Source organism: Ammospiza nelsoni, chromosome 7 (assembly GCF_027579445.1).
Source record: "Ammospiza nelsoni isolate bAmmNel1 chromosome 7, bAmmNel1.pri, whole genome shotgun sequence".
In the NCBI taxonomy this organism is placed as follows: Eukaryota; Metazoa; Chordata; class Aves; order Passeriformes; family Passerellidae; genus Ammospiza; species Ammospiza nelsoni.
In genome coordinates, this window is record NC_080639.1 from 386,075 (window position 1) to 399,503 (window position 13,429).

The 13,429-nt window shown below is 56.7% G+C and overlaps 1 protein-coding gene and 5 non-coding genes across 7 annotated transcripts; 4 read left to right on the forward strand and 2 right to left on the reverse strand.

Moving 5' to 3' along the window:
• The first annotated feature begins 3,025 nt into the window (after positions 1 to 3,025).
• On the forward strand, positions 3,026 to 3,097 carry TRNAA-CGC (transfer RNA alanine (anticodon CGC)). Its single transcript has one exon. It is a non-coding gene; the product is annotated as a tRNA-Ala (tRNA).
• A 1,965-nt stretch (positions 3,098 to 5,062) lies between these two features.
• TRNAP-AGG (transfer RNA proline (anticodon AGG)) lies at positions 5,063 to 5,134 on the forward strand. The gene has a single exon. It is a non-coding gene; the product is annotated as a tRNA-Pro (tRNA).
• A 298-nt stretch (positions 5,135 to 5,432) lies between these two features.
• Positions 5,433 to 5,505, reverse strand: TRNAA-UGC (transfer RNA alanine (anticodon UGC)). Its single transcript has one exon. It is a non-coding gene; the product is annotated as a tRNA-Ala (tRNA).
• Positions 5,506 to 5,891: 386 nt separating this feature from the next.
• TRNAP-AGG (transfer RNA proline (anticodon AGG)) lies at positions 5,892 to 5,963 on the reverse strand. The gene has a single exon. It is a non-coding gene; the product is annotated as a tRNA-Pro (tRNA).
• A 124-nt stretch (positions 5,964 to 6,087) lies between these two features.
• On the forward strand, positions 6,088 to 6,169 carry TRNAS-CGA (transfer RNA serine (anticodon CGA)). Its single transcript has one exon. It is a non-coding gene; the product is annotated as a tRNA-Ser (tRNA).
• A 318-nt stretch (positions 6,170 to 6,487) lies between these two features.
• FTCD (formimidoyltransferase cyclodeaminase) lies at positions 6,488 to 12,556 on the forward strand. 2 transcript variants are annotated; one of them, XM_059476154.1, is made up of 14 exons: positions 6,488 to 6,658; positions 7,413 to 7,596; positions 7,957 to 8,085; positions 8,196 to 8,284; positions 8,535 to 8,714; positions 8,803 to 8,940; positions 9,233 to 9,364; positions 10,003 to 10,064; positions 10,723 to 10,852; positions 10,963 to 11,124; positions 11,506 to 11,549; positions 11,630 to 11,768; positions 12,050 to 12,145; positions 12,305 to 12,556. In XM_059476154.1, the coding sequence occupies exons 1-14, from the start codon at positions 6,605 to 6,607 to the stop codon at positions 12,389 to 12,391; spliced, it is 1,626 nt and encodes a 541-aa protein (XP_059332137.1). In that variant the 5' UTR covers positions 6,488 to 6,604; the 3' UTR covers positions 12,392 to 12,556. The 2 variants fall into 2 exon arrangements, with proteins under 2 accessions (XP_059332137.1, XP_059332136.1); XM_059476153.1 differs by having other exon boundaries at positions 6,585 to 6,658; positions 7,410 to 7,596.
• Positions 12,557 to 13,429: the final 873 nt, after the last annotated feature.

The window sequence follows — 13,429 nt, forward strand, 5'->3', positions numbered from 1 at the left end:
TGGGTCCTGGGATTTGGTCCCAGCATTGCCTACCTAAAGCATTCAAAAGCAGCAGAAGCATTTTTGAGAAGAGCCTGGAGTATGGCCCAGGTGCCACCCTCTGGCCATGCCTGTTGAGATTTATGCCTCCCACTTCCCATCTTCTCTCGCTGCTGTCTTCAAATCATCTCTTTGCCCACTTCCCATCTTCTCTCGGCTGCTTCATGATCTTGGAGGAAACCTTCTCCCTGTGGTTGTTTAGTATCCTCAGGTTCCTGAAGAACAGGTACCTTTCCAACTTGGGAGTGGATGAGGTAGGAAGGAGAGGGTAAGTCATGGTTTAGAGGACAAGTCATGGTTTGAGAGAGCTGTTGTGGAAAAGGGGAGATTGCTGTGAACAGCAAGTGAGTGGGACCATTCGTAATGGAGACTTTGCCTGTGGAGGGTCAGGCTGGATTAGGAAAAGGTTCTTCCCCCAGTGGGTGGTGGGGCACTGACCAGGCTCCCCAGGGAATGGGCACAGCTCCAAGGCTGCCAGAGCTCCAGGAGCACTTGGACAACCCTTTCAGGGACAGGTTGGGATGGTTGGGGTGTCTGTGCAGAGCCAGGTGTTGGACTTTGATAATCTTTATGGGTTCCTTCAATTCAGGATATTCTATGACACTATGGAAGTCCCAGGCAGCATGCTGCTGGTGGTAGGTCTGGGATTGGTGGTGGCTAGATTATTGGTGGGTCAAGACAGCGCATCAATCTGCAGCTTCTCTGGTGAGAAGGCAGAAATTGTGGTGCGTCACAGCAGTGGGAGAGGATGAAAAGACAGATCCACCACCTGTGCCTTTACTGGGTTGCCAAAGGTGTATTCCAGACAGGCACTGGGGCACTGGGCTGAGGGCAATGCTGGAGGGTGAGCTGCATCAACAGGCAGCATCCTTCATCCTCCTCACTAGGGCAAGGACTGCTGGCCAGAGTACTTTGGGATACACCTGGAGCCAGCCAGGTGAGAGAGAACCCCTGGAGCTGGGAACCTGCAGGCACGGCAAGCAGAGAGATGGGACTTGTCCCATCCAGTCCCTGGATGTATACAAGGCCAGGCCGGATGGAGTTTGGGGCAACCTTCCAGATTGAGGAAGGGGAAAGAAAGTGGCTGCATGGCCAGGATAAGAGAGAGGAGAGGGCACCACTGAGGATATCCCACCCCAGACACCCATGGATCAAGCACAAGGCAGGGACTCAGGGTGCCCTCCCTGCCACACCTGGGAAGCCAGACAGGCAGTGGCTCTGCCAATGGCTCCAGTTCTTCCCCAGGGCTGGAGATCCAATAAAATTGGAAAATAACAGCCTACCCACACGTGAGTCAAGGGGGAAGAAGCAAACAAATTAAAAGGCACAGGCATGCAGGTCTGGTCCTCCTGGTGCTCCCTGTGGTAATGGGGCTCACAAGACTTGAGTATTGCAGCCCTGTTGGCTCTACCAGCACTGTGTCACCCTGAGCCCACATCACCAGCAGACATCGCTCCTGGCTATCCTACAGCCTCCTCTACTCTGAGTTTTTGCTGTGGAGAGCAGCCCTCAGGGAAAGACTGGGATGAGCACAGTGAAAGTGGAGCCCAGATCCCAACGGTTTGCAGGGTCCTGGGAGGGAATCTAAGTTTTAAACTCAAGAATTGTTTGATAAAACATTGCAGGGCTGTTAATTCGGGTTTGCTGAGAGGCGTCTGCATACCTCCCAAAGAGGAGAAGCGTGCTGTAGTTATTGCTGTGTGGGGTAGCTCCTGTCAGCATTGGTTATGTGGGGTTGAAGGAGATGTGTCTGTGGGGGGTTATGAGTTTACGAGACCTGGAAATCATGGGGTGCAGCGTTTCCCTTTCCTGCTCTCCTCCACCCTTCTGGGATATGAAAGGCTGTGGCTGAACCAACTTCCCAGTTCCCCTCAGTTAGCTCAGGAGGTTTGGATGGGGAGAATGTCTGCTCTAGCACAGCCATGTGTTACAATAGACATTGGAGGCTTGCTGCAGTCTGCAAATCATCTCTTTGCACTGTTCTTCCTGTGTGAAGGGGGGTCCCTAGCAGCTGGGGCTCCTGCAGCAGCTCATCTTCCCACCCCAGCACAGCTACAGGCAACTCAGCCCTCAGGAACTGTGTAGTAGAAAATTCCCCATGTCCCGCCCTGGAACTGTGCCCCCATGGCACCCGTAGGAGCACCAGCACCCTGCTGACCCCCATGGGAGCTGGGAAAAAAAACAATCAGTTACCCAACAGTCACAGCTCTTGTCCCTCAGGAGCACACCAAAGCCACTCTGGGTCTCTGGGGCTGTGATGTGGATTGGAACAGGGCTGGTCCCACATCCTGGCTTGGCCAATTCCCACAGGCAGTATGAAGCTTCAAGGGTCGGCAGGCAGAGGCTACCAAAGCAGGGGATGTAGCTCAGCAGGAGAGTGCTTGCTGTGCATGCAAGAGACCTGGGGATCAACCCCCAGCATCTCCATGTCCTTTTGCCTCTCCGGACTCCTCCATGCTGGATGCAGGGCCACCGGAGTCCCTTCAAAAGGCCCTCGGGTTTCCTCCTGGCATGGCTGCCCTGGAAATTCCTCCTCAATTTCCGTGGCTGTGCTGGGAAAAACACAGCCTCAGCTGTACGCTGAAATACAAACTGTAGGGCAGGGGAGGCAAAAGGGGTGCAGCACTCCAGATTGTTGGTGTAGGGATAGATGTCTTGCACTTTTGCAAGAATTCCTGAGTTCAACTCCTGGATAAACCCTCCTTTGGATACAACCCCTCCTTTTTGGGGGAAACCCCTCCTTTGGATAAAGCCCTGGCTTTGGAGACACACCTTTGTTAGATCAGCTCTTCCTGTGGGACTGCATGCCTGCTGCTCTTTGCTGACCAGATGTGGGATGATCAGTCCTCGCATTTCCCAGCTCCCGGCAGACAACATCCCGCGGGGTGGCTGTAGCTCCTCCCCTTCAGCCAACTGTACTTTTGGCACATAAAAACCCAATTCCTACAGTAACATGAGAACGTGCCCCCCGGAAAACCACCCGGGAGGGGATGTAGCTCAGTGGGAGAGCGCTTGCTTCGCATGTAAGAGGCCCTGGGTTCAATCCCCAGCATCTCCAGTTGCTGCGGGTTTTTTTTTTCTCTTCCTCCACGAGGCGGCGAGGACGAACTCCTTTTACATCAGGTTTCCCCAAAGGCGATTCCCTGCACTATGGCTGTGCCGCCCACCCACGGCCGAAATGGCAGCACGGACCCCACGCTCTGCCGTCCCCCACTGCCCCGATAGCCCCTTCCCCACTCAGGAGACGACCAATCCCGACGACGGCTGGGCTGTGTCAAGCCCCCCGTGTCCCCTGTGCAAGGCAGATTGGCCCCACGCGTGCCCAGAATCCAGCGACGAGTGCCCAAATAAAAAGGGGGGCTCTATGGGGATTTCAACCCGGGATCTCTCGCACCCTAAGCGAGAATCATACCCCCAGACCAACGAGCCAGAGCCCTGAGAGTATACCGCACTCCCACTTTGGCCAGGACACCCCAGACATCTCCCTGCTGTCCGGCAGATGATGGCCAAGGGGTGAACGCGCTGCACTTGAAATCTAGCAGGGATTCCCTGCGCAGGCTCCAAGCCTGCTCACCGCCATGGGTTTTACCCAATGCCCAGATACCCACTCCGAGAGCGTTCGGGTGCCCTCGCTGGGGTTCCCGGTAGAAGCTGATATGAGAAGGTCATTGGCATCCAGCGCAGCCCCGCTCCTCTCTCGGGAGCAGCCAAATGCCCCAGGCAGGGGTTGTGATGCCCCGGGGCAGTGACACACCCGGGATTCTCCAGGTTTTGCAGACCCGGGAGAGGTGAGTAAAAAGATACTGAGGGGAGTGGTGTGGGAAGGTGGAACAGTTTCCCATCTTGCTGAGTGGATGTCCCCTCACCACCCTGTCCCACATCTCTGGGAGAGCAGTGCACCCCACCTCGTTGGTCCAGCTCCCAGAAGAGGTTTTTGGCACCACTAGCCCTCCTTCCCAGCTGCTCCTCCCAGCACCGATGTACACCTCTAGAGGCATCCCAAGACTTGTGGAGAAGGAAAACAAAGTGCTCCAGTGCCCTGTGGCCTCTGGGCAGGGTAGGGAAAGAGTCTTGGGCATTTCCACACAGGCTGGTGGTGCCAGGAGGCAGCGCCAGGCCTTTCCTAGGGAACTCTGGCAGCCCTGCATCCAGCAGAGAGGGGTCTGGGGAGGCAAAAGGACATGAAGGTGCTGGGGGTGGATTTCAAGGCCTCTTGCAGGCAAAGAAAGTGCTCTGCCACTGAGCTACACCCTTTGGGCAAGAGCAGGGAGGGGGCCCTGGGATGCCCATGCTGGAGTGGGGAAACATTGGTTTGGGGTCCCCATCCTGGGCTTATCATTTTGAGCTGATTTATGGATCCAGACGTCAGAGACTTTGCCAGGGGAAACCTGCAGTTGTGCCAGGGACGAAACCATGTGGTGACTGGACGGGAGTGGAGTGTGCAAGGAGACATGTGGGGCCCTCATTGGATCACCCGGAGCTGCCCAAGGAAGCAGCCAGGGCTGCGTGTGGCCTCGCACAGTGTGGGAGCAGGGAGGTGTCTCTTGCTGTAGCCACGAGATGCCAGATGCAGCACATGGGACTCACAGCCTCTGTTTCCTCCATCAGTGGCCCTCGGCGGCCCTTGCAGCAGTTGGAATGGCCGGTGCTTTGTTGTGGCACGTTTTGCTGTGGGGCATGGTGCAGAGGGGATGTGCTGTGAGCGGTGTTTGTGCTCAGTGTCAGCAATGGGCGTGTGTGCGTGTCAGGGCTGTGGGTGCATGGGGGCGCTGCGGTTTTGGGGCCAGGGGCTAAGGGGGGAGTGGAGCGAGCAGCGTGTTCGGTGTGCGGGCGGTGGCGTGTGTGAGGCGTGGAAGGGCTGTGCAGGGTTGTGCATGTGCGTGTGCGTGGTGTCGGTGTGCGGGCAGGGCGGCGAGGTGTGTGAGCGTGTGTGAGCGTGGAGCGCCGCGCTGTGAGCGGCAGCGGGGACGTGTGCGGGGTGCGCTGGGGCAGATCGGGAAGGGCGGGAGAGCTTAAGCCCTGCGGCTCGTTGGTCTAGGGGTATGATTCTCGCTTAGGGTGCGAGAGGTCCCGGGTTCAAATCCCGGACGAGCCCTTCTTTTTACACACCCAGCGCTGCGCCGACACCCGCGTGAGCCCCAGCACCCGTGCTCACGCCAGGAGACACCGGGAGCCCCGTGGGGAAGGGACTCGGGCTGCCTCCACTCTCTACGGCACCTGGCCAAGGAGGGACATCTCGCCACGCATTTCCTTGCTGCCCGCCTTGGGTTGCCGGCAGGCAATCCCAGCTGCCCCGTGCCCACAGGGAGCCGCAGGGATTTCTTGTGGGCCATCTGGGGCTCTCTGGGGGCCGTGTATGCGTATGCGGAGGGCTCTGGAGCGGCAAAAGGAGATGGAGATGCTGGGGGTTGATCCCAGGGCCTCTTAGCATGCAAAGCAAGCGCTCTCCCGCTGAGCTACATCCCCGTGCCAGGGCACCTGGCCCGGCGTTCTCCTGCATCCGAGCAAATGCCTGTGTCTGCTGCCTTGCCCTGCCGCCCAAGCTGGGGAAAGGGCCTTCAGGTGTTGGCAGGCAGTGCGGGTGCCTTAGGTGTCATTGGGCTGGGGAGGGGCTTGGAGCAGGGCGAATAAGTGTGGCGCAGAGCAGGCAGGGCAGGTAAGGGGCAGAGTGGAGGCGTGGCAGGCCTGTGTCGGGCGGCTGCAGTGTCGGGCGGCTGCAGTGTCGGGCGGCTGCAGTGTCGGGCGGGCGGGCGGGCGGGCGGAGGTGGCGAGGGGGGAGTGCGAATGCCAGGGCCGGGTGCTTGCAGTGAGTTGAGGTGTGGTGAGGGTGGGGGCTGGGTGTGTAAAAAGAAGGGCTCGTCCGGGATTTGAACCCGGGACCTCTCGCACCCTAAGCGAGAATCATACCCCTAGACCAACGAGCCGCGGCGCGATGCAGGCCCTGCTTCGTCCACGTGGCTCGGGACACCCGGACATTTCCGCCCTTCCCGGCAGGACGGAGCGCCGTGCAGCCCGGGGGGATCGCGCCCCGCCGCACGGGGGACCGCCGCTGTGATGGCCGAGAGGTGAAGGCGTTGGACTCGAAATCCAATAGGGACTCCCTGCGCAGGTTCGAATCCTGCTCACAGCGATGGATTTTAGCCGGTGTTCGTAGTGCACATGTCCTGCGTGGAGTGGCCCCCCTGTGGTTAATAGCGGTCATGTTGCAGTGATTTGTCTGTAGCTCGTGGTAACTAGTAACTAGAGCAATCTTGCTGATTGCAGCAGATTTTTTTTCTTTATATATTAATTGGTGCTGGTGAGTGCTGCCATCTGGCCTCACAGAGCCCTTGTGCCCGGAGCTGTTCCAAGCACGGTAGGGTCAGTATGATGGTGTTTATCCAAGCCCCTTTCTGTCCCCTGGCCACAGATCGATTCAGTTAATGAGAAACTCCAGCTTGGGAAAGAGGCAACGTGCTGGCTGCTGAGAGGCTTTCGCTCTGCAGTGGGACGGGAAAGGGCAGGAAACCCCCAGGGTGTGAAGAGCCGAGCCGGGGGCTGAGGGCTGCAAGCAGACCGTGGGACCATGGCCAAGCTGGTGGAATGCGTCCCCAACTTCTCAGAGGGGAATAACAAAGAGGTGAGGGAGTATGTGGAAGGGCTGAGGGGTGGGTGACACCGGGCTGCTGACAGCCAGGTTTCCCCCTGCAGAGCGGTATGCACTGCTAGACTCTGCCATGCCTCCTTTGCAGTGCCATGCACCTTTCACCACTTGGCTGGTTCCAAAAATGTCTAAAGCTAGCTTTGAGTCCCTTATAGCACCTCAGTGGGAAGCAGGGGCTGAGACCTCTTCCACCATTGCCAGCAGGTTGCTGTAGCACCAGCTCTGGGCTTGGTCTGGAATATTTCTCTGCAGAGAAACATTGCTTGCAGTTGTGACAAAGCACACTATCAAGGTTAATGGAGTCTGTCCTGGGCATCAGCCTTCAAGTGAACTTTGGCTCTGCCAGTGGCAGGAGAATTTAGTAAACCCAGCATGGGTGTAAAAACACAGCCTCCTGCAGGGAAGAGGCTTAGCAGAGCCAAATGTGTTGGGAAGCTGGCAGGTGGATGTATCCTCAGGAACAGCAGTTTATGGTGGTGCTCTGTGACATGCAGCAGCAGCCAGGTGTCTCTCCCCCACCACAGGGAGTTTGGGGAGCCAGGGTGCCCCAAACCCCCTGGATGGGAGTGGGATGCTTGTGCAGGGCTGCATCCCCACTGATCACGGGGTCATTGTCAACCCCATCACCAGTGGGAAGGGGAAGATCTGAGATGCCCCCTCTCTTGAAAAGCCATGGCTGTTGTATAGTCCCATCCATCTCAGCCCCCTTGCTCCCATCTCTGCCCAGCAGGTGATCGATGCAGTGGCACAGGCCATCTCCCGGACACTGGGATGTGTGCTGCTGGATGTGGATGCCGGCGCCTCCACCAACCGCACTGTCTACACCTTTGTGGGGTCCCCTGAGGCTGTGGTGGAAGGGGCATTGAGCGCAGCCCGTGTGGCTGGGCAGCTCATTGACATGAGCCAACACTTGGGTGAGCTTGGGAGAGGCCCAGGGGCTGGGCTGGCACAGAGGGACAGAGGGGACTGCCATACTGCTGGGACCAAGCATGGCACTGGAACAGGGACTGTGGTCACAGGCCCAGGCCTGAAAGAGTTTAAGAAGCATTTGCAATGCTCCCAGGCACATGGTGGGATTGTTATGGCTGCCCTGTGGAGGCCCAGGGGTTGGACTCAATGATCCTGGTGGGTCTCTTCCAACTTGGGTTAGTCTGTGATTCTATGACTTTCTCACAGCAATGGTGTCCAGTCTGTAAGAGTGTGCAAAAGTGTGTTCTCCCTCCTTGTCTGCTTTTTCTTCCCACCTCCCACTTGTATATCTGCCCCACCACCAGGTGAGCACCCTCGGATGGGGGCCTTGGACGTCTGTCCCTTTGTGCCAGTGAGGAATGTCAGCATGGAGGAGTGTGTCACTTGTGCCCACATCTTCGGGCAGCGCTTGGCAGCAGAGCTAGGTGTACCTGGTGAGTGGGTTCAGGAACCTCTCCACATTCCATCCCATCCTGCATGATTCAACTGTTGGAGAAAGTGCCAGCCTTGCCTGGCAGTGCTCACCCCCAGCTGTGTCTTGCAGTTTACCTGTATGGAGCGGCAGCACGGCACGAGAGCAGGAAAGCCCTGCCCTCCATCCGTGCTGGGGAGTACGAGGCGCTCCCTGAGAAGGTGAGCTTGGTGGTGGCACCGGCTGGGCAGACCTGACCTGTACTTCCCTGGCTTCAGGGAGCACACTGGGGGCTGCCTTGGACTACTGGGGGCTACCAAGGACTACTTGGTGTAGTCCCTTTGCACCAAGAGGAGCTGGTGACACAGGTGGTCATGGCAGACTCCAGCTGGGGAGGGAGATGCCCTCCTTGCGAGGGTGGCATGTGCTCCTGGCAGTGCCAGTACACACACTCTCTTCCCTCCACTCCAGCTTGCAAAACCAGAGTGGGCTCCTGATTTTGGGCCCCCAACTTTTGTCCCCCGGTGGGGAGCCACAGTGACAGGTGCCCGGACCTTCCTTATTGCGTACAACATCAACCTGCTGTGCACCAAGGAGCAGGCTCATCGCATCGCCCTCAACATCCGTGAGCAGGGCCGCGGCCCCAGCCAGGTACATCAAGAGCACGGGCACACCAGGAGCACACCTGCCTGTCCCCACACCTCCTGGGCTGTGCCCTGAATGTGGCAGTTGTTGGCAGCCTGGGCGCTTGAAGAAGGTGCAAGGCATTGGCTGGTATTTGGAGGAGGAGAACATGGCCCAGGTTTCAACGAACCTGCTGGACTTTGAGACCACACCACTCCACACCGTCTATGAGGAGATCTGCCGAGATGCACAGGTGGGTGGCTTGGGGTGCCTGTTCCCAAGGGGGCTTCCCAGAGGACATCTCCCAACAAGTTTCCTTCCTCACTGTCAGGTCAGGCTCTGGTTTCTCTCATGCTTAGCTCAGCCAAAGTGCTGAATGGCACAAAACTCCCAGAAACTCATCAACTTGCTGCGAGCTCCCAGCTCCTCTGCTGAAAGATTTTCTGTGAGCTTCCCATGTCCTGCGAAGGGATGAGGACCACCAGGCTGAGGTAGTAGTGGCAGCAGGCCTCTGGGGAAAATCACATTTCGGATGTCCTTTGCAGGAATTGAATCTCCCTGTGGTGGGGTCTCAGCTGGTAGGGCTTGTTCCCAAGAAGGCCATTCTGGATGCAGCTGACTTTTACATCAAGAAGGAAAAACTCTTCATACTGGAGGAGGAACAGAAGATCAGGCTGGTAATGTGGCTTCCCCTGATACCATCACAAGGGTGGGATCATGGGAGAGACACATCCCACCCCCCCACCAGCCTCCCAAAGTGGCACTGAGCAGAAATTTGGGACTGCTCAGGCCTCAGACATTTGTTTCCAGTGTGGATTTTGTGGGGTAGGACAAGCTGCTTATTGAGCTAAGGATGCTGAGATGCATAGGGAGCAGGAACCACAACGTATGAGGATTGAATGTGGGTGGCAGCTGCTCGTCTTGCCTGCATGGAGGCCAGGAGGGGAAGGAAGTGTACCCAGGGCTCAAGGACAGTGTGTGGCATTATGGGAGGCTGTCCCAGGACGGGGAGTTAGCTGGAAAGGAGGAGACAAGCTCTGCTGTTCCACTGCAGGAGGGAGGGACTTTTCCAGCCTGTGGGGAATGTGCTAGATAAGAGCAAGCTAATGATTTATCAGTATAGCTCCCAGTCATTCAGAGGTGACCCCACACCACCCCCGAGTCTGCGATGGGATAGGCTGGTGGTGCCAGCTGTCCTCTCCCTGGGTGGTGGCCCAGTCCCAGTGCTGACTCACCCATGGTTATTAGCAGTGGGGAATGAGGATGCAACAGGACTTACGTGACAGGGTTGACACAGTGGTGCTGCTCCTTGCAGGTGGTCAGTCGTCTGGGTCTGGACTCCCTGTCTCCATTTCACCCTCGGGAGCGCATCATCGAGTAGGGACTCACATCCCACTTCTTGTCATGGTGCCCATTCCTCCCTGGATGGGGGGATCCTGATGCCTGCATCCTGTACTCAGCTTGTTTTGGGAGTGGTGGCTGCTCCCAGCTCCTCTTCACAGCCTGGGGACATCTCTGCTGGGTGGTTGGGCAAGATCAGGGCGGTCCCTGCTACCAAATGCTGATGGCTGTACACATGGAGTGGGGGAAACTCCAGGTTGCTTCAGCAGGCAGTGGGAGCAGGTTTTGTGGCCAGATTTGAATGCTAAATTTCTTCCCCTATCCCCATGCAAAATTCACTGCCTCTGGTTCACATGCTGTGGCACCTGTGTGAAACATGAGTCTGTGGGGGGAAAGGAAGGGAAATCCATCCACGAGGTGAAGTCCTTGTCACCCTTCCTGGGCCATGGCTGCAGAGGTGTTTCTATCCCACCAATGCTGCTTGCATCAGCCCAACCTGGCTAATGCAGAGCAACCCCCACACCGCCTGTGTTCCCCAAATGTCCCCCATGGGGTTCCCAGTCCTTACCCTGACCCTCAGGCTGGGTTTTAGTCCCCTACTAATTCACGGGGCCAATGCTGGAGAGGGCAGTGCTGGGTCTGGGTGGTGGTGGTGTCCCTGTGCCTGGAGGGCTCTAAAACACCTGTGCTGCAGGTACTTGGTGGAGGCAGGAGACGTGGGCAGGGGGCTGGTGGCCAAGCCACTGGGTGCCTTTGTGCGAGCGGTCGGAGCAAGGTCAGCAGCGCCAGGAGGAGGCTCCGTGTCTGCGGCTGCGGGAGCCCTGGTATGTGCCCCACACCAAGACAGAGGCCTAAAGGGCCTTGGTGTGCCAAGCAGAGCTGGCATGGTGGTAGCAGTGCCCACTGTGTCCTACTGGAGGATTTACCCTGGCAGGGAGCAGCACTGGGCAGCATGGTGGGGCTGATGAGCTACGGGAAGCGGCAGTTTGAGGACCTGGACTCCATCATGAGGAAGCTGGTCCCCCCTTTCCACCAGGCCATGGACGAGCTGGTGGCAATGGTGGATGCTGACTCCTGTGCCTTCAACAGCTACATGGTGAGGTTCCAGCAGAGGCATCCTACAGGGAAACAGGAGGACTTTCCAGCTGGGAGGAGGGCTGGGATCGATGTGCTCTGGATTCCTTAGGACCAGGGCTCTGACCTTAGAATCACAGAGTCATTAAGGTTGGAAAAGACCTCCAAGATTATCAAGTCCAACCTTCCACTGAGTACACCCATGCCCACTAAACCATATGGCAAAGTGCCACTTCTGCTTGCTTTTTGAACACTTCCAGGGATGCTAAAGCAGGGCCTGGGGAAGGGACATTGTCACATAAGGGAGGTTTGCAAGAGCATGGGAGCTATGGGATGTGCCCTGACACCCGATGCAAGGCATGATATGGGTGATGGCAGCAAACCTGCTTTTCTTTGCCTGCAGGAAGCCATGAAGCTGCCCAAGAACACCCCTGAGGAGCGGGAGAGGTGAGCTGGGCTGGTGGGGATTGGCTGACTGTGTGGGCACAGCCACCCAGCGCTCAACCCAGGGCTGTCCCTCCTCTCAGACGCACAGCTGCCATGCAGCAGGGGCTGAAGATGGCCGTGGGGGTGCCCTATGGCCTGGCAGAGAAGGTGAATGGGCTCTGGCCTGCTCTGAAGGAGCTGGCACAACACTGCAACCTGGCCTGCAAATCTGACATCCAGGTAATGGCCCCAGCTCACACACACTTGCCCTGCAAGGTGTTCCCTCATGTCCTGACTTCCAGGGTACATCTCTCCAGCTGTGCTTCCCAAACTGGCCAGTAATTTCCACCCAGTAATTCTTTGGCAGCCATTTCCTGAGAATACCAACAGGTTGGAAAGCGCTGCATGCTGCTGGGTGGTGCAGGGTGGGAGTCCTGCAGCATGAGGGTCTGACTTGCTTCAGCGCCGTATGGTGGAGCTGGTTCACCAGGAGAGCTTCTCGCCAGCCTGACTTTTCCCAGGTGGGAGCCAAAATGCTGGAAGCGGCAGTGTTCGGAGCTTACTTCAATGTCATTATCAACCTCAAGGACATCACGGACGACAAGTTCAAGCTTGTGGTGAGCTGGGCCTGGCGGTGCAGCTGAGCGGTGGCGGAGGGGGCAGTGGTGGCCTGGAACCCCTTGTGCCCATCTGCCACCGGCGGGACACATGTGGTGCCCAGGGGATGGCTCTTCTGGCCTGTCGGGTGGCAAATGACTTATCTTGTCCCCACACAGATGTCACAGAAGGTGTCTGGGCTGCTGGAAGAGGCGAAGCAAGGCTCGGCAGTTGTGCTGGCACTGCTGGAAAAGCGGGTGGCCTGAGAAAGGCTTGGGAGCGCTCCGGGGGTTCTGCAGTGGCAAATACAGCTGGGAAATACTCTTGGCCTTGCCTATGCTTGGCAAGGTGTTCACCTCTGGAGGGCTGTGTGAATAACACATTCACTCTCCTGTGAAAACTTAAGAAGTTTAATAAAGGACAATAGGAGACAAGAACCATGGAGCAAAGGTTCTTACGGGTGCATCTTGGCACTCAGCCAAGACCACACTGCCACCTTTGGGGATCCCCCTTAAATACCTTTTCCCTTACATCAGCCTGTTGCATATTCATAGACCCTTATGCGTATCCATAAACTAGTTTACATTTTCCAGGAACTGTTTGACATGGCCCCTCCTTTGGTCCACCTTTTTAGAGCATGTGTGTTTCTTGGCTGTGGTTTTGACTCCTTCTGCTAATCACTTCCAGTTTGGGCCTTGGTCCATGCTTTCTTCTAATGGTGAGTGCTGATAGTTGGCATATCTAGAAGGTTTCCTCATCCTGTGTTTATTGGATGTTATCCCATCCAAGCAGGCATTTTAACACAAGCATAGCTATTTCACTATGTGTAAGCTTAATTGACAGTAGAAATAGAAATTATATAACAAAGTTACTTTAACATCACACATATCAAATCCATTTAAATATTTGTGAAAAGTCAATATTATAATATGTATCTGTAACAGCTGGTCTGCTCAGGCACATCCAGCATCATATTCCCTGGCCTTTCCCTGGACAAGGGGAATTTTTGCTGTCTGGTACTTAGACCCCAGGCTCCATCCTCCGATCCCCAGGGCAGAAGTAGACGATTGGGCTGGCAGTGTCTGGGACCACAGTGATCCTAACAGAAGGGATGGCAGGATCCTTGTAGCATTGCCTGTAAGGAGATCCCCGTGCATGAATACCTCCTGACCCTGTACAGTTCCTTTGTTCAGAAACCCCCATGAAACACCCTCCTACCCGAGATCTGGGGCAAGACCTGGCACAGTCCCTTTCTGCCAGGTGTCTTTCAGGCTGTGTGTGACAATTCCAACCCGTTGAATTGC

Excerpts from the sequence above, each read along its gene's own strand:
- FTCD (XM_059476153.1), top strand. The coding sequence starts at position 6,605 with ATGGCCAAGCTGGTGGAATGCGTCCCCAACTTCTCAGAGGGGAATAAC. Across the intron at positions 7,597-7,956 it reads TGACATGAGCCAACACTTGG|GTGAGCACCCTCGGATGGGG; the intron begins GTGAGCTTGGGA and ends CCCCACCACCAG. Across the intron at positions 8,285-8,534 it reads ACGAGGCGCTCCCTGAGAAG|CTTGCAAAACCAGAGTGGGC; the intron begins GTGAGCTTGGTG and ends CCTCCACTCCAG.